The following is a 24,601-nucleotide window of genomic DNA, read 5'->3' on the forward strand; positions in this document are numbered from 1 at the left end:
AATTACCATGGTGGCTTTGAGATTAAATGTATCTAGGTCTGAATCCCACTTCTACCAATCATTTACAAAAACAAAGATGTAAACAACACTGCAAGGCTGTTCAAGAATTAAGTTAGCTAACACATGGAGTAAAAGTAATACAGAGTTTACATTTATATTTGTAAATAAACATTACTTTTTCTTTCCTCTAAAATACCAGAGAGAGCTCAATGCTTGCTTATAAACAGTCATCAGATATTTATTATTATGTGTTCCATGATTACCCTACATGCTTACCAATTGAGAAAATATATTCATTGGTCAACTAGAGAGGATAATAAATAACTGAATATAGCACTAACATGATAAAGACATATTTCTAAACAATGTTCCATGATAAAGGCAACATTCATTAGACTTACTTTCTTCTGGCTTTAAAGAAACAGAGGGATTGTTTCCTGTTTCATCCACATTTCCTTCACCACCTCCTCGAGATCTTGAATTCCAGACTTTAATGACTTCAACATCATTGTCACTGCCGCTTCCACTTGAGCTACTATCTTTTTTCCCCTTCTTCCCCTTTGTTTTCTTCTTTCTAAAAAAAAAAAAGTCAAGCTATTAGAAAAGTATAGTAAACATACAAGTGCCAACTACAGAGACAGCAAGTAGGCAGTTTTAATATGTCAACACAAAGCATAAAAGTATTCTATTTACTTTGTATAATCATCGGAGCTTAAACTCATGGAGGTTTCATCAGAATCTGAAGCTATAAATTCATCCATACTGTCTTCATCAAAATATCCCTAGAGAAAAAAAGATAAATGTTTTAATAGTTTATTTCAACTTATACTGGAAATTATAATGATGTCTGCTTATTTCTTAAAAATAAGTCAATTGTCCTGAGATAAGGAAGAACTGAGGAACTATCCTGAATAAAAATAAGAGACATGACAAATAAGACTACTAAATGCAATGTGAAGTCTTAGATTGATCATAAAAATTAAAAGCACAAAAACTAAGAAAATCCAATTAAATTATGTTGTTTAGTTAATAGTGCACAATGTTTATTTCTAACTTTTGATCATTTTACTATGGTTATAAAAGACATTAAGATTAACATTTGAGCCCTGGCTGGTTTGGTTCGGCTGTTGAAGTGTCGGCCTGCAGACCAATGAATGAGTCACGGGTTCGATTCCAGTCAAGGGCACGTGCCTCGGTCGTGGTTCATCCCCAGCCCTGGTCAGGTCATGCAGGAGGCAACCAGTTGATGTGGCTCTTGTCACATCAATGTTTTCTGTCTTTCTCCCTCCCTCCCACTCTGTCTGAGAATAAGTGGAAAAATGTCCTTGGGTGAAGAATAAAAAAAAAAAAAAGATTAACATTTAATACTCATTCCATAATCATGCAACAAACACAGAAATTAACTGAAAATAAAATACATTGAATTACTATTCCACAAAGTAAAAAGAAAATTCAAATATACAGTAAGTCTATATAGATCAACCTTTTTCCAAGTTATTCTGCTTCCAACAGATACATATTAATCAATGTTAGGTTATTTGATTTACCTTATTTTCTTTACTAATATAGTCCAGCTGCAAACACCAAGGATGAGTCCAGATTCTACTTAACATCTGAAAATCTTGGAAAAGTTTTGCACCTGCCTTTCCTCTTCCACCTTCACTGCTATTACCTACACCTGAGCAAAAGAAAAATAGTTAATGTTAAGACACAAGAATCTCTGTTTCAAACTAGGTGTTTCTAAAATAGGGGTTTTATTTAACTTGATTTAGTCCATGAACTCCTTCAGCAGTACAAAGAAGCTTACAATAATGTTTTCAAATACATTAAATAGGATTAAAAAGAAGCCCATTATATAGAAATTATCAAAATACTAAAAAACAAATCTGATATAGTATATGTGTAATTTATTAATGCAGTAAATAAAAAATATAGCAGCAAGTCTAACAATTACCTGAAATTTCGACGTGTTGATAAAAGTAAATAATTTTGAGATTCCATTAATAACAAATAGAAATATATCTGATTTCTATTGGTAAAAAAGTCAGTTATCACTACTACTACTAGAGTTACCTTCAAAACGGGAAAAAATGCTACACTCTTATTGGAGGGTAGTGAAAATTAATAAGGAATTTTTCTTATTCAGGTTCACATACCCCCTAAATTCTATCCATGGACCCTAGATTACAAACTCTCATTTTATTTTTATTTCTTAGTAATTTTTTATTTTTCAGTTACAGTTGACATACAATCTTATATTAGTTTCAGGTGTACAACATAGTTATTACATATTTATATAACTTAGTAAGTGATCACTCTGGTAAGTCTAGTACCCATCTGACACCATACACAATTATTATAATATTATTGACTATATTCCCTATGCTGTACTTTATTTACATCCCTGTGACTGTTCTTATAACTGGCAATCTGTACATCTCAATCCCTTAACCTTTTCTATCCATCCCCCCTACCCATCTCCCATCTGATAACCATCAGTTTGTTCACTGAATCTATCAATCTGTTTCTGTTTTGTTTGTTCACTTTAGTTTTTTTTTAACTCCACATAAATAAAATCATATGGTATTTGTCTTTCTGTCTGACTTCTTTCACTTAGCATAATAACCTCTAGGTCCATCCATATTATTGTAAATGGCAAGTTTTCTTTTTTTTTATTGCTGAGTAATAGTCCATGGTGTGTGTGTGTGTGTGTGTGTGTGTATGTGTACATATAAATATGTGTGTGTGTGTGTCTCATATCTTCATCAATTCATCTATCGATTGGACACCTACGTTGCTTCCGTATCATGGCTATTGTAAACAATGCTGCAGTAAATATAGGGGTGCATGTATTTTTTTGAATTAGTGTTTTTGTTTTCCTCAGAGAAATACCTGAAAGTGAAATTGCTGGGTCATATGGTAGTTCTATTTTTAAATTTTGAGGATCCTGCATACCGTTTTTCATAATGTCTGCACCAATTAACAATGCCACCAAAAGTGCATGAGGGTTCCCCTTTATCCACGTTCTTGCGAACGCTTATTTGTTGATTTTTTTATAGGAGTCATTCGGACAGGTCTAAAGCAATATTTCATTGTGGTTTTAATTTGCATTACTCTGATGCTTAGAGATTTGAGTATCTTTTAATATGTCTGCAGGCCATCTGTATTTCCTTTGGAGAAATGTCTATCCATGTCCTCTGCTCATTTTTTTAATAGGACTGTTTTTTTTAAAATGTTGAGTTGTATGAGTTCTTTATATATTTTGCATATTAATCCCTTACTGGAAGTGTTGTTTGCAAATATCTTCTCCTACTGGTTGCTTTTTTTGTTTTGTTAAGGGTTTCTTTTGCTGTGCAAAAGCTTTTTAGTTTGATATAGTCCCACTCATTTATTTTGCTTTTGCTTCCCTTGACTTTGAGGTCAAATTAATAAAATCCTCTCTAAGACCAAAGTCCATAAATTTAATACATGTATTTTTATCTATGTAATTTATTGTTTCAGGTTTTATATTTAGGTCTTTGATCCATTTTGAGTTAATTTCTGTATATGGTGACAGTCTAGTTTCATTCTTTTTGCACGTGGCTTTCCAATTTTCCCAGTATCATTTATTGAGGAGGCTTTCTTTTCTCTATTGCATGTTTTGGCTCCTTTGTTGAAAATTATTTGCCCATATACATGTGGTTTACTTCTGGGCTCTCAGTTCTGCTCCATTTGTCTGTGTGTCTTTTTTTCCTGCCAATACTATGCTGCTTATTATAAATCTGTAGTATAATCTGAAGTCAAGGAGTATGATACCACCAGCTTTATTCTTTTTTTCTCAGGATTTCTTTGGCTTTCAGGATCTTTTTGGTTCAACAGAAATCTGATAACCTCCCTAGACTGAATCACGAAAAACTGGAAAATCTAAGTAGACTGATAAACAGTGAGAAAATTGAAACTATCAAAAACCTTCCAAAAGGTAAAAGTCTAAGACTATATGGCTTCACTAGTGAATTCTACAAAAATTTCAAAGAAGATTTAATACCTATCCTTTTATATTTATTTTTAAATTCTCACCCTACAATAAATATTCATTTTGTATTGATTTGAGAGAGAAAGGAAGGGAGAGGCACAGAGAGAAAGAAACATAGATGTAAGGAAAAACATCGGTCAGTTGCTTCCCATAAGTGCCCCAATCAGGGATCGAACCTGCAACCTGAGTACATGCCCTGACGGGGAATCAAATCTGCAACCCTTCAGTGCACAGGACAACATTCCAACCAACTGAGCCACACTGGCCTGGGCAATACCAATCCTTTTAAACTCTTCCAAAAATTTGAAGAACAGGAAATACTTCCTAACACATTTTGAGAGGCCAGCACTACCCTGATACCAATACCTGGTACTGGTAACACACAAAAAAAGTAAACTACAGACCAATATCTCTGATAAATACAAATGTAAAACTCCTAAACAAAATACTGTTAAATAGAATACAACAATACAGTCAAAATAATACATCACAATCAAGTGCAGTTTATTATAGGGGAAAGGGTGGTTAACATGCAAATCAATCAATATGATACATAATATTAACAAAATAAAGGGTAAAAATCATATGATCATCTCAATAGATACAAAAAAGCATTTGACATCATACAACATCCATTTATAATTAAAACACCTAATAAAATGGGTATAGAAGGAAAGTACCTCAACATAATAAAGGTCATATATGACAAACCCTTAGGCAATATCATATTCAATGGTGAAAAACTCAAAACTTTTCTTCTAAGATCAGGAAAAAGACAAGAATGTCCATTCTCACCACTCTTATTCAATATAGTAGTGGAAGTCATAGCAGAGCAATCAGGCAGGAGAAAGAAAGAATCAGCATCCAAATTGGGAATTAAAGAGTAAAACTGTCACTTTTTGCAGACAACGTAATTCTTTATATAGATAACTGACCAAAGCTGGGATTTTCATAATGTGTCTCTCGGGGAGGCTTCTGTTCAGGAGCCAGACAGGAGACTGCTGGGCTGTGTGGCTACACTGCGGGGAGGAAATCCAGGTTCCCCTGCAAGTTCAGCCCATGCCACCCTGGGAAGGAGAAGAAGTGCCTGAACCCATCCTACAAGTTGCAGGCACCACGCCCAAAGGGAGACTGTTTGGATCAGCCCTGCCAAGTCCTGGGTAGCCCCCACTAGATGAAGTTCCATGGGGGGAAGGGAGAGCAGCTCAGAGCAGGGACATTCCAAGTGTGAGACCCTCAGAGACCATTGTCTGAGACTGGAATGAAGTGCTTAGCTCCCTCCTGTGGGTTGGGCTGACATCATTCTCAATGGGAAACTCTTTATATCTACCCCGCGTCCAGGGGAGCTGAGCATGCTCCTGCAGAGGGGACAGCTGGCTGGACCCAATCTGAACCTAGGAGGAAATAGAGCTGGAGACTATTGCAGACACTGAGAGGTTTAGCCTTGAACCAAGGGCTACTTTCCCCTCTTTCAGTGCCTGACTGCATGATCTCCAAGTACAGGACCCATAAGCCCAATCTCAGCTAGCCTGGGCTCATCCTACAGTCCTTCTTTGGAAGGCTCTGGAGGAAAACTAGACAGCCTCAGTGGGAGGCAAAGTAGCTGACAGCTGGAGGGGGACCTCAGGGAGCCTCAGTCCTTTTACAGATCTGCCCCCAGCTCTAAGCTGGAAGAAGCTGACCCTTGTATACAGATTGGCCCCTACCATACATATTCAGGTCCAGTAGATGTAGACACAAACAGTTAATAGAGTGGTAACCACAGACAGGTAGCCCAAAGCCGGTTACACACAACCTCTGACAGCAACCTGTACCAGAACTCCACCTAGTGGACAAAGAACCAACACAACCAGCAGTGGGCTTCAGACTACACCAAAGCTAGACCCAATTAGCCAAATAAGCGGCAAACCAAAAGGAGGATTCCGGCAGGCAATAGACCCTGCTGGGAACAACCTTGCCCCAGGGGGCAGCCGTGCACAATGTCACATACACAGTGATAGAGGTTTACCCTTATAGTCACCTAGCCTGTAGGACTAACTCCATGCATAAAGAGGGCCAACAGCATTCAAGATGCAACTACAACAGGGGTTGCACATAAGCCACAAAAAACTTTCCTGGAGCATGGAGCTCAGGTAAACTGAAAGATTGTGCCACTGAGCCCAACAAGACACCTCTACATTGCACCTGCACAGCAGTTTACATGCCATGGTTAGTGTTGAGGCTTACAGCCAGCCAGCCTGGGAGTTTATCCTACCCACAAATGGGCCAAAACAATCAAGACCCAATTACAACAGGAGGGCCCACATAACCCACCCAGCTCAGGAGATCAAGGAGACTGCACCACCGGGTCCCACAGGACACCTACTATAGAAGAACACCCAATGAAGACTAAAAGCCATACCAATTCTAATGCAGAGAAACAAACACAGACATCCAAAATGGGGGGCAAATAAACAGGCCCCAAATGAAAAAACTGGAAAAATCTCCAGAAAAAGCGCTGAATGAAATGGATGCAAGCAATTTATCAGAAATAAGAGTTCAAAGTAGCAGTTATATGGATGCTCAAGAAACTTAGTGGGAATAATAGCATGAAAAGCAACTTAGAAACAATGAAGAAGAACCAGTTGAAAATGAAGAAGACCATATCTGACATTAAGAATACAATGGAAGGTTGGGTGAAGCAGAGGACTGAATCAGCAATTTGGAAGACAAGATAGAAGAAAATACCTAATCAGAGCAGGAAAAAAAAAAAAAAGAATGAGGATAGTTTAAGCAAACTTTGGGACAACATGAAACATTAACAACATCTGTATCAAAGGGGTCCCCGAAGGAGAAGAAAGTGAGCAAAGAATAGAGAATCTGTTTGAAGAAATAATGGCCGAAAACTTTCTGAACCTGGAGAAGGAAAAAGGTCACACAAGTTCAAGAAGCTCAGAGTCCCAATCACGAGACCCACACAAAGAAACATCATAATAAAAATGGCAAATGTTAAAGACAAAGAGAATCTTAAAGGTAGCAAGAGGGAGACATTTAGTTAAATGGCCTGCTTTAAGAAGAAAAATAGAGGAAAATAAGTATAAAAAATGGCATTCAATAATAACCTTAAATATAAATGTATTAAATGCTCCAATCAAAATAAATAAGGTAACTGAATGGTTAAGAAAATATGACCTATATATATGCTGTCTAGCAGAGACCAATCTTGAAACAAAAGATTCACACAGGATAAAAGTGAAGGGATGGAAAAAAAATTCCATGCGAATGGAAATGAATAAAGTATGGGGTAGCAATACTTATATCTCACGAAACAGTCTTCAAAATGAAGGCCCTAACAAGAGACAAAGAGTCACAAAAACTACTAAAGAGGTTGAGGCAACAAGAGGGCATACCCTTGTAAACATAAATGCACCCAAAACAGAAGCTCCTAATTATATATAAAAAAAAAATCTTGGTGGACTTTAAGGGAGCAATCAATAGCAATAGAGTCATAGTAGGAGATTTTAATACCCCACCATCATCACTGGATAAATGTACCAGAAAACATTATCAACAAGGAAACAGCAACCTTAAACAACGTACTAAATCGGGTAGATTCAATTGATATTTAGAGAACATTTAATCTCAAAGAAGCAGAATATACATCCTTCTCAAGTGCATATATGTAACATTCTCAAAGACAGACCACATATTATGGCACAAAACAAGTCTTATCAAATTCAAGAAGATTGAAACCACATCAAGCATCTTCTTGGATAACAATGGCATGAAACTAGAAATTAATCACAATAAAAAACTCAAAAACATTCAAACACATGGAGGCTAAATGAATGAATTACCAATAAGATCAAGGAAGAAATAAAAAATTACCTGGAAATAAATGAACATTAACATACAATAAACCCAAATCTATGGGACACGGTGAAAACAGTCCTGAGAGGTAAGTTCATAGCATTACAGGCCTACCTCAAGAAACAAGGAAAAGTTAAAATAAACAATCAAACCCCATACCTCAAAGAACTACAAAAAGAACAACAAACAAAGCCCAGAGTAAGTAGAAGGAAGAAAATAATAAAGATCAGAGAGGAAATAAATGATATAAAAACTAAAAATCAATACAAAACATCAATAAAACCAAGAGCTGATTCTTTCAAAAGATAAACAAGATTGATGAACCTTTAACCAGACTCATCAAGAATAAAAAGAAAGATGACCCAAATAAATAAAACCAGATATGAAAGAGAAGCAACTGACATCACAAAAATACAAAGGATTATAAGAAAATACTATGAACAACTATGTGCCAACAAATTGGACAATCTGAGTGAAATGGACAAATTCCTACAAACATACAATCTTCTAAAACTGAATCAGGAAGAATCAGAAAACCTAAACAGACCTATTACAACTAATTATATTAAAGCAGTAATTTAAAAACTGCCAGCAAACAAAAATTCTAGACTGGATGGTTTCACAAGTGAATTTTACCAAACATTCAAAAAAGAACTAACACCTATCCTACTCAAACTACTTGTCTACTCTGGATATTTCATATATATGGAATCATAAAACTTATGTTCATTTCTGACTGGCTTCTTTAACTTTGCATATGTCTTCTATGTTGATCCATGTTGTAGCATGTAGCAACAATTTGTTCCTTTTAATTATCAAACTATGTTCTATTACATGCAAATACCACTTTAGTTTATCCATTTACCCATTGGTGAACATATGTGTTATTTCTAGCTCATGAATAATGCTGCTATGAACACCGGTGTAAAAATCCTTGTGTGGAAGCGTGTTTTCATTTCTATTGGGTATATACCTAAGAATGTAATCACTGGGTCATATGGTAACTCTATACTTAACCTTTTTAAGAAACTGCCAAATTGTGTTCCACATCAGTTACACCATTTGACACTCCAAACCAGCAACATATAAGGGTTCCAATATCTCCACATCCTCACCACTTCTTATTTTCTATTTTTGATATTATAGCCATCCTAGTGAGTAATGAAGCAGTGTCTCATTGTGGTTTTGATTGACATTTCCCTGATGGCCAGTGATGTTGAGCATTTAGAGCAGTGGTTCTCAAGCTGAGGGTACATCAAAATCACCTGTAGGGCATACAAAAATGCAGACGCTTGAGCCCTACTCCATGTCCACTGAATCAATCTCTCGAGGGTGGCACTTGGACCAATGAACCTTTTTTTTTGAGACAAAAGCATATTATGCCTCTCCATTTGTAAGAGTACAATTCAGTGCCATTCATATAACTCCAATGTTGTGCAACCATCACCATTCTCTAATTCTATGATTTTTCATTACCCTAAATTGAAAGAGAAATTCTGTACCCATTCAAAATAACTATGCATTGTCTTGTCATCCAGCTCCTGGTAACCACTATTCCACCTACTGCCTCTATATATCTGACTACTCTAGGTATCTCGAAGTAGAATCATATAATAATTGTCCTTTTGTGTCTAACATATTTCTTTTTTTTTTTAATCTTCACCCGAGGACATTTTTCAATATTTTGTTCAGATAGAGAGGGAGGGAGGGAGGGAGGGAGGGAGGGAGGGAGAGAGAGAGAGAGAGAGAGAGAGAGAGAAACATCGACGTGAAAGGGACACATCAAGTGGTTGCCACCCGCACAACCAACCAGGGCCGGGGACAAACTGCAACCGAGGTACGTGCCCTTAGCAGGAACCGAACCCGGGTCTCTCTGGACCGCAGGCCAACACTCTAACTGCTGGGCCAAACTGGCCAGGGCTAGCATATTTCATTGTTAAACATGATGTCTTCAAGATTCATTCATGTTGTAACATGCCAGAATTTCCTTTCTAAGACTAAATAATATTCCAATTGGGTATACGTGTGTGTACACGTACACACACATACACAATCATATTTTGTTCATCTATTCATCCATTGATTTACACTTGGGTATATGTTTAAATTCCTGCTCTCAATTATTTTGGGTATATACCTAAAAGTGGAGTTGCTGGATCTTTTGGTGAATCTATGTCTCACTCTGAGGAACTGCCATGCTGCTTTTTCTGCACTATTTTACATTCCCACCAACAATGCACCAGTGTTCTAATTTCTCCACATCCATGTCAATACTTGTATTTTCCTTTTTCTTATTCTTTTTATATTAATCATCCTAGCAGGTGTGAAATGTATCTCGAGGTTTTGATTTGCATTTTCCTCATAAGTAATGATGATGTATAGCATCTTTTCATGTGCTTACTGGTCATTTTTTAATATTCTTTGGAAAAACGTCTTTTGAAGTCCTTTGCCCACTTTTTACTTGGATTATTTGGAAATTTTACTGTTGAGTTTGCAGGAGTTCTTTATATATTCTGGATATTAATCCCTTTATCAGATACACGATTAGCAAATACTTTCTCCCATTCTGTGGATTGTGATTTCATGTGCTCCATTTCTGCATGCTTTACAATAGTGCACAGATTTTAATTTCCTTGAAATCCATTATAAGTCAGTCTCTTGCCCGGCCAGTGTGGCTCAGTGGATCGAGCATGGTCCCATGGATTGAGAAGTCCCAGTTCGATTCCCAGTCAGAGCACATGCCCCAGTTGCAGGCTCCATCCCCAGTGGGAGGTGTGCAGGAGGTAGCCGATCAACGTTTCTCTCTCTCTTCCCCTTCTTCTCTCTCTAAAAAATCAATAAAAATATATATTTTTAAATGTCAATCCCTTGCCCAGCCAATGTGGCTCAGTGGTTAAGCATCACCATGCACCAAGAGGTCGCATTCCCAATCAGGGCACATGCCCAGATTGTAGGCCAAATCCCCAATGGGGGGAATGCAGGAGGCAGCCAATCAATGTTCTCTATCATCAATATTTCTATCTCTCTCTTTCCCTTCCTCTCTCTCTAAACAAAAAAAATTTTTTTAAGTCAGTCCCTTATGATATTAATTCTGCAAATATTTTAAATTATCGCTACTAAAATTAACATCAAACCACTGCTAGTATTAAAAGCAAAATTTAAGTGAACTTCTTAAAATCAAGTAGAATCTAAAAAAAAAAAGTCAACTATAGAAACAAAAGATCAGAATTCAATTGAGACAGTTGGGTGACATTTCAGGAAAAATACTGTAATGGTATGTAGTGAGAATATAACTCATTTGCCTTTTCATGGAAGTTTTCTCAAAGGGGTTATTAACTCAGGTTATTATAATTTAAGGAAACAAAACGTCTTATTTAGTATGGGGAAACCTCAGACCTTTTCATAACTGAAAGATTCATGGCACCAAACTGTTATCTAACAATGATTTTCTTTCAGTTTTGAAGCTTTGGTAATTAGTAATTTACATATTTACTCCTGATTAAAGAATCAGGCCACTTTAATTCTTAAATACTGCATTGCTTTCAAAAGAGTACATTTTAACCTCTATATATAAGCTATTAAAATTTTGCTACTGGTTATTAAAGACAAATGATTCTCTAATATTTGAAAATACTGTAGTTAGCACTTTCCCTGAAACAAAATTTTAAATGGAAAAAAAATGTTAAATTAAATGACCAAATTTAGCATCCTTCATTACTCAAAGATTAATGAAAGAGAGGTCTGAACATCTCTCACATTCTTAAACTACAAAGTAACTCTCTCATTAGAAGTCTATATTTGGTTACTTAATTATGTATACAACAAATCATCAAACAAATGCTGGCAAGGATGTGGAGAAAAGAGGACTCTAGTACACTGCTGGTGGGAATGCAGACTGGTGCAGCCACTATGGAAAACAATATGGTGTTTCCTCAAAAAATTAAAAATGGAACTGCCATCTCACCCAGTGATCCCACTTCTTGGAATATATCCTAAGAGGCCTAACACACCAATCAGAAAGAATATATGCACTCTTGTGTTCATAGCAGCGCTATTTATAATAGCTAAGATCTGGAAACAGCCCAAATGTCCATCAGTAGATGAGCAGATAAAAAAAGGCTATCGTACATTTACACAATGGAATACTATGCAGCTGTAAGATAGAAAAATCTCTTACCCTTTGAGATGACATGGAGGGATCTGGAGAGTATTATACTAAGTGAAATGAGCCAGTCAGAGAAGGAAAAGTATCACATGATCTCACTTATTTCTGGAATGTAATGATCAAATTAAGTTGACGAACAAAACAGATCCAGACATATGGAAGTAGGGAACAGAGTGACAAACCTCAGAGGAAGAGGGGTAGGGGGTGGGAAGAGATAAATCAAAGAACTTATATGCATATATGCATAACCAATGGACACAGACAATAGTGCAGTGAAGGCAGGGAGGAGGGTGTCAATGGGGGAAAAAAGGAGGGTCATCTGTAATACTTCCAATAATAAAGATACATTTAAAAAAAAAGAAAGAAAGAAATCCCACTTCAGGACAGAAACTAGGTTTTGTTCTGTGAACAGTGACAACCTTGGGCACACAGTCACAAACATATAGACATACGCATATACAAATTTATTGATGATGAAACAATACCTATTGATTGTATTTTTAAAAACCCATAGAAAGAAAGAAAGAAACTAAAAGTTCATCATAATGAAACCACCCAGAAAACAACCTCAGTTAACATTTTGGTATATTTTAGGCATTTGCATGTATTTTTATTGTAACAGTGGAAGTATAATATACACTATGCCTTGTATTTTGCCTTTTCCTTTCCTTCAGCCTTTGTCAATTTAACAGAAATGATTTCATGGATTTGATTTACATGCTTTTAATTATTAATGTGGTTGAATGTTTTTTAATAATATATTGGAATTCTATATGTTTTCTTTTATTGATTTATTCACATTTATATTTTTCTGAAATAAAAGCTTTATACAAATTAAGGGCATTATTCACAGTTGCTTTGTATGGTTTTTCACCTGTTTATTCCTTGATTTTATTTTGACAATATTAGTGACTTTTTAATTAGAAATATTTTGTGCTTTTATAAAATAAGCAGATCAATTTTACTCAATTGCAAAATTGAAAAAGAACAACTGACACGGTAAAATTACCTAGACAGTATTCTACAGAAAAGAATATCTTTACAGGAAAGGTAAAAACAGTAAACTAATTGTATTTGTTACCTGTTAAGTGATCTAAGTAGTACTGATAGAGCTTGCACTGAATAGGAGTCATTCTCACAGCTAACACATATTCATGTTTTGGAGGCAAGAACTTTGTTAATGCTGTATAATCTTTCCTCTGTAATTAACAAGAAAAAGAATGAAAATTAGTTAACCAAAATATATGACAGGAATTAACTGCTCTAAGAATGATTATTGCTTGCAACTAAAAGATACACATAAAGAAGTAGGTACCAAACATATAAGAAAACATCTTCTTAAACATATTTACAGTCTTTAATCACACAATGATTCCCATATGACTGCAGTTAATGTATTTCATATGACTACACAAAATGATGCACTGGTATAAAGATTCTGTAACATAGGTTTTAAATGGGAGTGGTCATATTACCAAGTGAGCAATTTAGGTTTTCAAATGGTCTCCTCTATACATATAAAAGAAAAGAAAAAAAGGATGGTAGGGGATGTAGTAGACAGTTCTAGGAAAAAAAAAATGCTTTGATCATACAGTAAAACTGATTAATTGAAGTCAGATGTACTCTTAGTTGTCCTTTGTGTAAGATGTGCCAAAGTGCCAGAGGACAACACATAACTCCAGGGGGAATCTTTGCCCAAATGAGAAACCAAATCACATATAAGCACTCTTGAAATCGCTTTTGGAACAGGAAAGAGAGAACACTAATATGCAAGATACAATGACTACCTAATCCAGAAAATAAAAGCTGCCTAGGTAGTCGCAGCAACACAGAAACACAGTACTTGCTAGTACCTGTGGCTAACCTGAACAAACAGGACGACTTTGCCTTATATGATGTTAGTATACCCAGGCAGAAGGATGACCTGTCTCATTTGCTACATCTTTGTGGCTACCATTAGTGTCTAGTGTTGGAAGAAAGAGTGCAGATCTTGAGATCTATTAATTGCTGGCTCAGTCACTACATAGTTATCTACTCATTAATATAGGTTAATTGAAGATGTGTAAATAAACAACACTACTAGCCCATTCAGGTTTGTTTTGTACTTGACAATGATAAAATTGTTTATTCAGGTTTATATTAAAAATGGTACCCCTTATAAGTCATAAATGCTTTTCGTACAACCATTTCAAGTAAATGAGGTTTAGAATACTACATTCTAGATTTAGAATGAGCACAGGAATTTCTTAATCATAATAGCTGTGTTCCTTTTATATATCCTCTATCTTAAAGATGAGGAATTTACATATTAAAATATGAAGTCATACACTTCACTAATAAACTAATCAAGTATGGTCTAACCTTCTCAATGGAACTTATTTAAAAAGTAATAATGTTGCATACACTTTTAAGGACAATGAAAGGAGGTTTAATTATATACTAAAAAGGGGGAAAACAGAAAATAAAGTTTAAATTCAGAAAACATTTTGGGATTGCAATATAATGAAGTAACAATATTTTATTACTGGGGAATGTATTTGTACCTGAACACATCCAGCTAACATCTCATAGAGAATGTGAGCGCGCTTTTTCATCACTCTGACATCTACCATGGTAGAATCTGCACACTGACCATTTTGGATTGGATTTATAAATCGATTTCTGAACTCCTTAATGGAGCCAAGCAAATTTTCCTTGATAAAGTTAACCATGCAATGATCTAAGAGAGAAGACATTAGTTCATTAACAACAATAATGGCAAAATGACTCAGAAAAATTTTCTGATAAGATGCTCATGTCAAAAAAAACGCATGCCATAGAAGTATTAAAATTAATCTACAAAGAAAGAACAGCAAACTGAGTGTAGATTGAACATTGGTTATAAGTCTAATCTAGAACTGAATTTCCTAAACCAAATGAGAAATTCAAATAAAACCAGCCCTGGCTGGCATGGCTCAGTAGTTAGAGTGTTGGCCCACCCACCGAAGGGTCCTAGATTCCATTCCCAGCCCCATTTACCAGTTAGGGCGCTTGCAGGAGGCAATCAATCAATGTGTCTCTCTCACACTGATGTTTCTTTCTCTCTCTCCCCTTCCCCCCTCCCTTCTATTCTCTCTAAAAATCAATGGAAAAAATATCCTTGGGTGAGCATTAACAAAATAAGTAAATAACAATAAATTCTATACATGAGTGTTTTAAAAACAACCTAACAACGTTTTCTTCTAACTCCATAGTCTTTATAATAAATAGGAAGTATAAAATACGTATTCTGTAATTCTAACCAAGATTTTATGATAAGCAAGAGTATGCTGTGGGGGAAAAAAACATAAATACTAAATCAAAATAATAAAATCAAGTAATAAGCTATTATATCAAATTTGATATTATTCATTTAGTTCCAGAAGTCCTTAACAGAATTATCAGTTACCCTATACAAATCAGACCACAATGAGAAACAGCATTTCTATAAGTGGGGTAACAGGAAAGGGGGAAGCCAGAACACATAAAAATAAAGAAAATACAGGCTAATAATAATAACCAGTGTTACAAATAATAAAAAAGTTAAATTACTATAAAAAACTAAATGAATGAAAACAATGTAAAAAATTTTTTAAAAAACTACTACAATGGATTATAATAAGAAATTTCAATTTGTCACTTGCTGAATAACTCATGTTCCCTCTTCAGTGTCAATACACACAAATTAAAACGAGGGAAATTCACAAGTCACTTCCCTGCGTTCATATCATCTATCTTCCACCTCCACAAATTCTATGCTAACATGTATTCAACACAGCTCTCCTTGCCTACTTCCTCCTTCCTAAAATGTTCACACCTAGCATTTCTTAGTACCTGCCCCCAAAACTGGATATATTTTGTCACAGCATCTCCTGAGTAGTCACAAATGCATCTGTGCTTTTAGCGGGAACCGAACCCAGGTCTCTCAGGACTGCAGGTCGACGCTCTAACCGCTGAGCCAAACCGGCCAGGGCTGCATCTGTGCTTTTAAAGCAATCATTAAGACTTCTGATACTTTTTATATATTTCAAATTCAGTATTTATATTTCAACACTCACAACGGCACACCTCTTAACTATAGTTTACCATTAATATTTATAAAGCATTCTATTTCAAATGTAAGGTATTCTCTCACAGTAGACTAAGATGGACCTACATAGATTATGGTCAGAGACTATACTAAACAGAAGAAAGGCGAACTGCAAAGTGGCAAAGCTAATACTCTACGGCATCTCTACAGATATTAACTCACACTCTATAAGATTATTCTGAAGTGGTGTTCCTGTTAAAATAATCCTTCTCCTTGATCGGATAGAATTCATAGCTTTTGAAACAGCAGATGCTTCATTTTTTAGAATATGGCCTTCATCACAAACAACAAAGTCAGGGCCTATAAAAATATATAGAAAAACATGTAATTAATATATAACAAATGTGAAATTGTAATCAATCTGAGTAAATAAAGTTAATCCTTTTACAGTGCTGCTCATGTGGGAAGATAAACAATGTTCTTATAAAAATAGTCATAGCCCAGGCCCTGGCCGGTTTGGCTCAGTGGTTAGAGCATCGGCCCACGGACCAATGAGTCCCAGGTTCGATTCTGATCAAGGGCACATACCTCACTTGCAGTTTGTCCCTGGCCCAGGTTGGGGTCATGTGGGTAGCAACCACTAGATGAGATGTGTCTCTTACATCGATGTTTCTCTCTCTCTCTCTTCCTCCCTCTGTCCCTCCCGCTCTATCTGAAGATTAAAAAGAAAAAAAGAAAGAAAGAAAGAAAGAATATATCCACCTCTATGTTCACAGCAGCACTAATTACAATAGCTAAGATCTGGAAACAGCCCAAGTGCCCATCAGTAGATGAGTGAATAAAAAAAGCTATGGGGGTGGGTGTGTGTGTGTGCGCACGCGCACGCGCATGTAGAAATAAATAAAATGGAATACTATGCAGCTATAAAGAAGGATTCCTCTTTGAGGCACTATGAAGAGACCTGGAGAGTATTATGCATATCACATGATTTCACTTATATGTGGAATCTAATAAACAAAATAAACTGATGAATAAAATAGGTCAAGAGCCATGGAAGCAGGGAACAGACTGATGAACCTCAGAGGGACTGTGGGAGAAAGGGCAGACAGAGAATAACCAAAGAACTTATATGCATATATACATACCCATGGACACAGACAATAGGGTGATGAAGGCATGGGGCAGGGTGGGAACTGGAAGGAAGAGGCAATGGGATGAAAAAAGGGGGGACTATCTATAAAACTCTCAACAATAAAGATGAAAAAAATAAAAAATAAACTGTTCCAAGGAAACCTTGTGAAGCATATGCTGCAATACTATTCATTAGCTTATAGTTCTCCAGCAATACAACCACGTCAGGACTTTTAGACAACTATTTTAATCATGAGAAAAAGATAAACATATTATTAGGCCTTAGATTACAAAAGTAAAGTTACTTTGGCATATGTGAATTAAATAACCATCTGAAAAAGAGGTAAAAGGGTACAAACTTTCAGTTATAATAAGAATAAGCTCTGAGGATCTAAATGTTTAACATTGTAGCTCTAGTTGTGGATCTAAATGTATAACATGGTGACTGTATTACATAACTGAAATTTGCTTAGAACTTAAATGTTCTCACAAAAAAGATAAATATATGAGGTGGTAGATGTGCAACTCAAAGTGGGAATCCTTTCACAATGTATATCAAATCATGTTGTACATTTTAAGCATCTTAGAATTTAATTTGTCAATTATACCTCAATAAAGCTGAAAAATGTAAAAATTAAAGTAAATAAAAAAGAGGTAAAGCCATGGATTCTAAAGAATACTGTTATTTTTTCTGGAGTGAAAATTCAACTTTCTCAACAAACATCAAAAGCTTCAATAGTGTGTTAAAGTAATTAGATATGACAAGATGAAGACTGAAAGGAACAATTATAGATATAAATTAATATTTAAAATTAGTTTTATGAACAGTACAACTTGCTGCTTTCTTATGGGGCAAAAAAGAGTCAAATATTTGATCTTGCATCATGAGGATTACTGCCATAAGGATTGACAATATTGCAAATATTAACCTTCATAGTGATGACCCTTTAAAAAAGAAAAAACATGCAGCAATTTTTCTAATGACATAAAGTTGGGAAAGAATCTTAAAAACTGTTTTCAGAGTATGGAGAGAGTGCTTGATATCATCTAATATTGGAAACATCTGCAAATGTGACAGGCACAAGACTCTTTTTTATTGTTTACAAGGTCTTCCCTAAAAACCTCAGCAAGTGCATTCTGAACAGCTGGCAACATTAAAGGTCATTTCATCTTCATCAAATTATACCAAAAAATGAAAAGGCAACAGCCTGAAGGATAAATTAAAAAGAACCAGCTACTCAGTAGTTGCTCAATTAGTATTTGTTAAATAAAACATAAAGCACATTTTTTATTCAACTTGCTTCTGTATCTCAGTGCCTGTTAATATCTTACCTGGATCAACCAAAGCTTTGTTAAATATTTCTTTAAGTTTCCTACTCTTCACATTCCTTCCTTGAGCAAGATTTCTGTACATCTCGTAGCCTATGATCATAACACCACCATCTTCTTGCCACCTCTGAAGCATGTAACTTCTCTCCTGAGGACGTTTCACAGTTGCTAATTCAGAGACCTTTTGTAAGAAAATAAAGATTTTTAAAATTAGATATGAGTAATGTACAAATACTAAATATCCCATTGAAATATGTCACTGGTAATAAAAAATCTTTTTTACTATACTAATTTCATGCAGTTATTTTAATAATAAAAACATTAAAATATGATACCTCAAGCTTCTCATCATCTTCTAATCCCTCTTGCCACTTCTCAAATTCATTCATCCAATTTAAAGCAGTATTAAGAGGACATACCACTAAAGCTGTACTGAAATCCAATTTCTCACACAAAAGAACTGTATGAAGAAAACTAACCACCTACAAGAAAACAAATGAAGTTGCCAAGTGCATTTCAATATCCACAAAATGTTAATAAATCAAGTAATCTTACAATTCAGTAGTTGGTTGGTTGGTTGTTTTTTTTCCTGCTTTAAACAACAAAGCAGCCAACCAAAGCTCATAATTTCCAAACCAGGCAAAGTACAGGGGAAGAGATATCCTATGTAAAAGGAGGAGGTTCAACTACATGATGGATAAGACCCTTCCAACTCTAAAGAGCCAATAATAATAATATGAATATAAGAAGTAACCACACCAGCCCAGCCAGTGTGGCTCAGTCCCATGGACTGAGCGGTCCCTGATTTGATACCTGGTCAGGGCACATACCTGGGTTGTGGGCTCAATCCCCAGTAGGGGGCATGCAAAAGGCAGGCAATCGATGTTTTTCTCACTTCCATGTTTCTGTCTCTCCCTCCCTCCCGACAAAAAAAAAAAAAAATCAATAAAAGACATATTTTTTTTTTAAAAAAAGTGCTCGGCTGGTGTGGCTCGGTGGTTGAGCGTGGACCCATGCACCAAGAGGTCGCCAGCTGGATTCTCGGGTCAGGCTCATGCCTGGGTTGTGGGCCTGATCCCCAGCGGGGGGCATGCAGGAGGTGGCCAATTGATGTTCTCTCTCATCGACGTTTCTATCTCTCTCTCTTCCTCTCCCTTCCTCTCTCTCTAAAATCAAGAAAACTTAAAAAAAAAAAAAAAAACACAAGAAGTAACCATGCCAAAATAGCTACTAAGTTCCTGGTCTCCACAGAATGTCCCTACAACCTTTCAGAAAATACCACTGCCCACTTAATAGACAATTGTGTTATAGAGTACTTTTCCATTTTAAAGTGTTCAGAATATATAATAACTATCTTATGGTTTAAAATTACACATATATTCACTAAGTTCACATCTCTGCTACAATTCCAGCCATTCAGAAATATAGAACTTTAATAGTGAAAAATATTTTATGTTCTCATTACTACAGGATGACAAACTGTTAAAAAGTTGTAGCCCTGGCCAGTTTGGCTCAGCGGTATAATGTCGGCTCACGGACCAATGAGTCTTGTGTTCAATTCCGGCCAAGGGCACATACCTCCATTGCGGTTCATCCCCTGCCCTGGTCAGGGTCAGGTGGGAGGTGACCAGTCAATATGTCCCTCTCACGTTGATGTTTCTCTCTCTCTTCCTTTTCTCTCCCTCTCTCTCCCTCCCACTCTATCTGAAGATAAATAGAAAAATATCCTTGGGTAAGGATTAAAAAAAAAAATTGTAAAGGGCCCTGGCCAGTGTGGCTCAGTGAAAGTCAGGCCCACGCACCAAAGGGGTTCAATCCCCAGCCTTTTCCTCTCCTTTCATCTCTCTCCCTCCCTACCTTCCACTCTTTCTATAAAAGTCAATGGAAAAAATATTCTCAGGTGAGGTTTAACGAACAAACAAGTTGTAAAGGATGTTCATTTCTACCTCAGAATCTTTGCAGTTTTTACTGGCTAGCCTGTAACCCCATTCCTTCACTTCATTAAGATCGCTGCTCAAATATCATCTCCTAAAAAATGCTTTCTTTCTCTATTTCCCTTAACACTTATTATCTGAAAATACATATTCTTATTTTATTTGATTAAAATATCTCTCCACCACCAGAATATAAACTTCCTGGAAGAGGGATCTTGTTACTCTTGTTCACTGCTTTATCTCCAGTCCCTATAACTGTGCCTGTAAGATAACAGAATCCTATATTCTTAAAGTAATAAATGCACAAAAACAGACCACCTTCATGTTCTTACCTGTAAAGTCTTACCAAGTCCCATGCAGTGGGCGAGAATACATCCTGAACCTGGAGATTTCTTTGTTTTTTTAACAGACTCACAGCAGCAATCCCACATAAACTGAACACCTAAAAATAACAGCTTCATTAAGTTCAATTTAAAGGCCCAAGTTAAAAATCTTCCCTCATAAACATATCAAAAACATTACCAAAACATCTAGGAAATAGAATTAAAAAAACCAAAGAATCTCTTAAATGTAAATGAGTATTCCCCCCAACTTACCACCACCCCCATTAACTATAAAAAAGAAAGTAAAAACAAGCACACAACAAGGTCACCTTATCTAACCTATCACAGCAAACCTTCTCCATTCCCTGGGATGGTCCAAAGAGATATATAAATGATCTAAAATAGTAACTTTATCCAAAGAAGAAACAGACTTCTATCAAAATGTACTTTCAGGTTTATTGAGTCAATCAAGAAAACAAGAGATAGTTTATCATTTGTCCCTTTATTCATTAACAAAGACTGAACAAGAAAGGGGGCAGACTACTAAAGGAGTACCAACTGTAGAACTTCTCATAGGAATTCATTTGCATACACACTCAAAACTGACTTATTGATTCCGCTCTAACAAAGCAGAGTATAGGTATGCTTTGGTATCTTTCTAACACCAATATAGAAATATTATTAACAAACATACCTCAAGCCCTGGTCAGTTTTGCTCAGTGGTTAGGGCGTCGGCCTATGGACCAGAGTCCCAGGTTTGGCTCCCTCTGGGGGCACAAACCTTGGTTGCAGTTTGTCTCGGCCCCGGTTGGGGTCATGTGGGTGGCAACCAGTCGATGTGTGTGTGTGTGTGTGTGTGTGTGTGTCTCTCTCTCTCTTCCCCCTCTCCCTCCCACTCTATCTGAAGATAAATGCAGAAATGTCCTCGGATGAGGATAAAAAATATATACCTCAAACTGTTGAAATAGCATCACGTGAAGGTTTTTAACTAACTGTAACTGTCCCTACCCCGCAGCTGACTTTAGTCAACTGCTGAAGACTAGGTGAAATTCACTTGTCATATATACCCATTTGTAAATGGCACTTACTTCCCCTTTTACAACACTCATTATCATTGCAATCATTCAATTTTGTTCTTCCTCATTTGCTTATATGCTCCATAAGGGCATGGATGATGTTTGTTTTGCTCATCAATGTACCTCCAGCGCTTAGCAGAATGTGAGGTACACAGAAGACATCAAATATTGGTAAAACTTAATTTAAAACACTTTAATCATCTAACAGTTTCTTACCATCTACTTGATGGGGTTTCAATTTGATAACCATATTTCTATGAACCTGCACTAATGGTTCCTTGGTTTCTTCATCTTCATCTAAAACCAACTTGGTTGTTATTGGACACTTGGTTGGTGAAGCATCTTCAATTTCTATCACCTACAAGAAAGGGAACTATAATTAAGCTCACAGAAATCTTACAAACAAGAGTGGAGTATTACCCTTACTAAAAGAAAAATTTCAAAATATAAACATACCTACTTCAAAACCACACATACAATTATTTTCATTTAATAAGACCAGGACAGATCACAGGTTTACATGTTTTCCAAAGTCAAAAACCGCCACAAGACTTTGAATCACTGTGGTAATGTCTGTAATTTAGCTAATCATTTCTCACACTGGATATCTCAATACATATTATAGGTAGAGCTGTGAGAAAAGAAGTGCTTTAAACTAATATATGGTGCCATCATTAAAATTTGAATAGACACGTAGCTCCCAAATAGGGAAGATTCTATTCCTCTAAAGGGCATTTGAAAATGTAAAAGGGCACTTATGGTTGTCACAATAACTTGTCAGGACTGGTCTTTAAGGTAGACCAGGAAGGTGGGGGGGGGGCATAAATGTTCTACAATGTTAAAGGCAGTCCCAAGCAAGAACTATCCTACCCAAGATGCCAAAACACTCTCACTGAAAAGTGTTGTGAAAGAAAGAAAAAATTAGAAACATTGGTTTGAGAGTCATGCACTCAAAAATATGACAAGAACCTAAAATACCCTTTAATTCTAAATGAGTAACAATAAGCTCAAGCTATTTAAAAGAAAACGTAAACAGCCCTGACCAGTTTGGCTCAGCAGTAGAGCGCTGGCCCACGGACCAAAGAGTTGCAGGTTCGATTCCAGTCAAGGGCATGTACCTTGGTTGCAGTTCGTCCCTGGACCTGGACAGGGTTGTGCAGAAGGCAACCAGTTGATGCGTCCTTCTCATGTTGATGTTTCTTTCTTTCTCTCTCCCTCTCTCTCTCCCTCTCCCCCTCTCTCCCTCTATCTGAAGATAAATAGAAAAATATCCTTGGGTGAGGATTAAAAAATAAATAAATAAATAAACAAATAATTTTTTAAAGGGAGAGAAAAATACAGCTTATGCCACATTCAGTAATGTGATTATAAGAAACACGTGTGTGTATATATATATATATATATATATAAAGATAAACAAAAAAATTTTTTTACAAAAAAATTTATAAAACTCGTCTAATTGTACATCTGCTTGAAAATTTTTACATTAAAAGGTTATTTAAAAATTTTTCTACCCCAAATAAAACACAATCACATTGGTCATCATTCAATACTTTTAACTCTTTCCATGCACCTAATTATATTAATAAAGCCTAATAAAGATTTTTTAAGTTGCATAAAACACTACTAATAGAAAAAAACTGTCATTAAAAATCTGTGGTTGATGACAACATTCTATTCTTGTAATATCGAAATATATCTATGAATCTATGAAAGTCACATGTTAAAAAGAAATCATAAATAAAAATTGATTTACCTCTCTCAATTTCTCTCGCTCCCGCTCCCTCTCAGCAATACGTTTTCGCCTTTCTTCCTCTTCCTTAAGAGCATTTTGTGTTTCTGTTCTTAGTTTATCATCTTTAAGAATCTTTCTTATTTTCTTTCTGCCTTTTCCAGGTGACTTGGAATCATCATTTTCATCTTCTTCTTCTTCCTCTTCCTCATCATCATCTTCTTTATCTCCTTCTTCAGAATTACTCTATGTAAATTAAATGATCAGAAGTAAAGACAATTGCCTAATTTATCCATTTCATATTAAAATAAATAATATATCAATAAAATGTAAAAGAAACAAACTGAAAACCTTCAGAATTATACTTTACAATAAAGAAGAGTATTACAACAACCCCAGAAAGAGAACAAGGGACTGGCATAGACTTTTCTCTAAGGAAAATATCAGGAATGTTCAGTAAGCACAAGAAGAGACACCCTGAACATTACTTGTCATTAGGGAAACTTAAATAAAAAAATGAAAATGAAATACTATTAGGATGGCTATTAAAAAAAAAAAAGAAAATAACAAGTGTTAATGACACAGAAAAATTGAAAGCGTGGTGCATTAGGAAAACAGTGTGACAGTTCCTCAAAAAGTTAAACATAGAATTACCACATGATCTGCCCATTCCATTTCTCAGATTATAGTCAAAAGAATAAAAAGCATGGACTCAAACAGATATTTGCATACCACATTAACAGCAGCATTATTCATGACAGGCAGAGATGGAAACAACATAAATGTCCATCACCAGATGAATGGCCCTGGCTGGTTTGGCTCAGCAGTTAGAGCGTCGTCCTGTGGTCCAGAGACACCCAGGTTTGGTTCCCGCTAGGGGCATGTACCTCGGTTGAAGTTTGTCCCCGACCCTGGTTGGGCCATGTGGGTGCCAACCACTCGATGTGTCCCTTTCATGTCGAAGTTTCTCTCTCTCTCTCTCTCTTTCCCTCTCCCACTCTA

At 36.0% G+C, this 24,601-nt stretch overlaps 1 protein-coding gene across 29 annotated transcripts in view; it reads right to left on the minus strand.

Annotated features, from left to right (window-relative positions):
• Positions 1 to 24,601, minus strand: part of ATRX (ATRX chromatin remodeler) — a 247,111-nt gene that overhangs the window by 94,211 nt on the left and 128,299 nt on the right. For 28 of the 29 annotated variants that reach the window (XR_004960609.1, XR_004960591.1, XR_004960595.1 and 25 more), the window contains 11 exons: positions 23,624 to 23,845; positions 22,084 to 22,225; positions 20,801 to 20,910; positions 18,870 to 19,016; positions 18,538 to 18,715; positions 16,297 to 16,434; positions 14,570 to 14,745; positions 13,108 to 13,225; positions 1,548 to 1,678; positions 694 to 782; positions 402 to 574 (listed from right to left, as the gene is read on the minus strand). Coding sequence is in view for 3 of the 29 variants with exons in the window: in XM_036270983.1 (XP_036126876.1) it covers positions 402 to 574; positions 694 to 782; positions 1,548 to 1,678; positions 13,108 to 13,225; positions 14,570 to 14,745; positions 16,297 to 16,434; positions 18,538 to 18,715; positions 18,870 to 19,016; positions 20,801 to 20,910; positions 22,084 to 22,225; positions 23,624 to 23,845 (1,624 nt within the window). In the remaining 26 variants the exon portion in view is untranslated. The remainder of the gene's footprint in view (positions 1 to 401; positions 575 to 693; positions 783 to 1,547; positions 1,679 to 13,107; positions 13,226 to 14,569; positions 14,746 to 16,296; positions 16,435 to 18,537; positions 18,716 to 18,869; positions 19,017 to 20,800; positions 20,911 to 22,083; positions 22,226 to 23,623; positions 23,846 to 24,601) is intronic. The other variant, XR_004960596.1, reaches the window with a different exon arrangement.

The sequence above is a fragment of the Molossus molossus genome, unplaced genomic scaffold (assembly GCF_014108415.1).
Source record: "Molossus molossus isolate mMolMol1 unplaced genomic scaffold, mMolMol1.p scaffold_m16_p_2, whole genome shotgun sequence".
In the NCBI taxonomy this organism is placed as follows: Eukaryota; Metazoa; Chordata; class Mammalia; order Chiroptera; family Molossidae; genus Molossus; species Molossus molossus.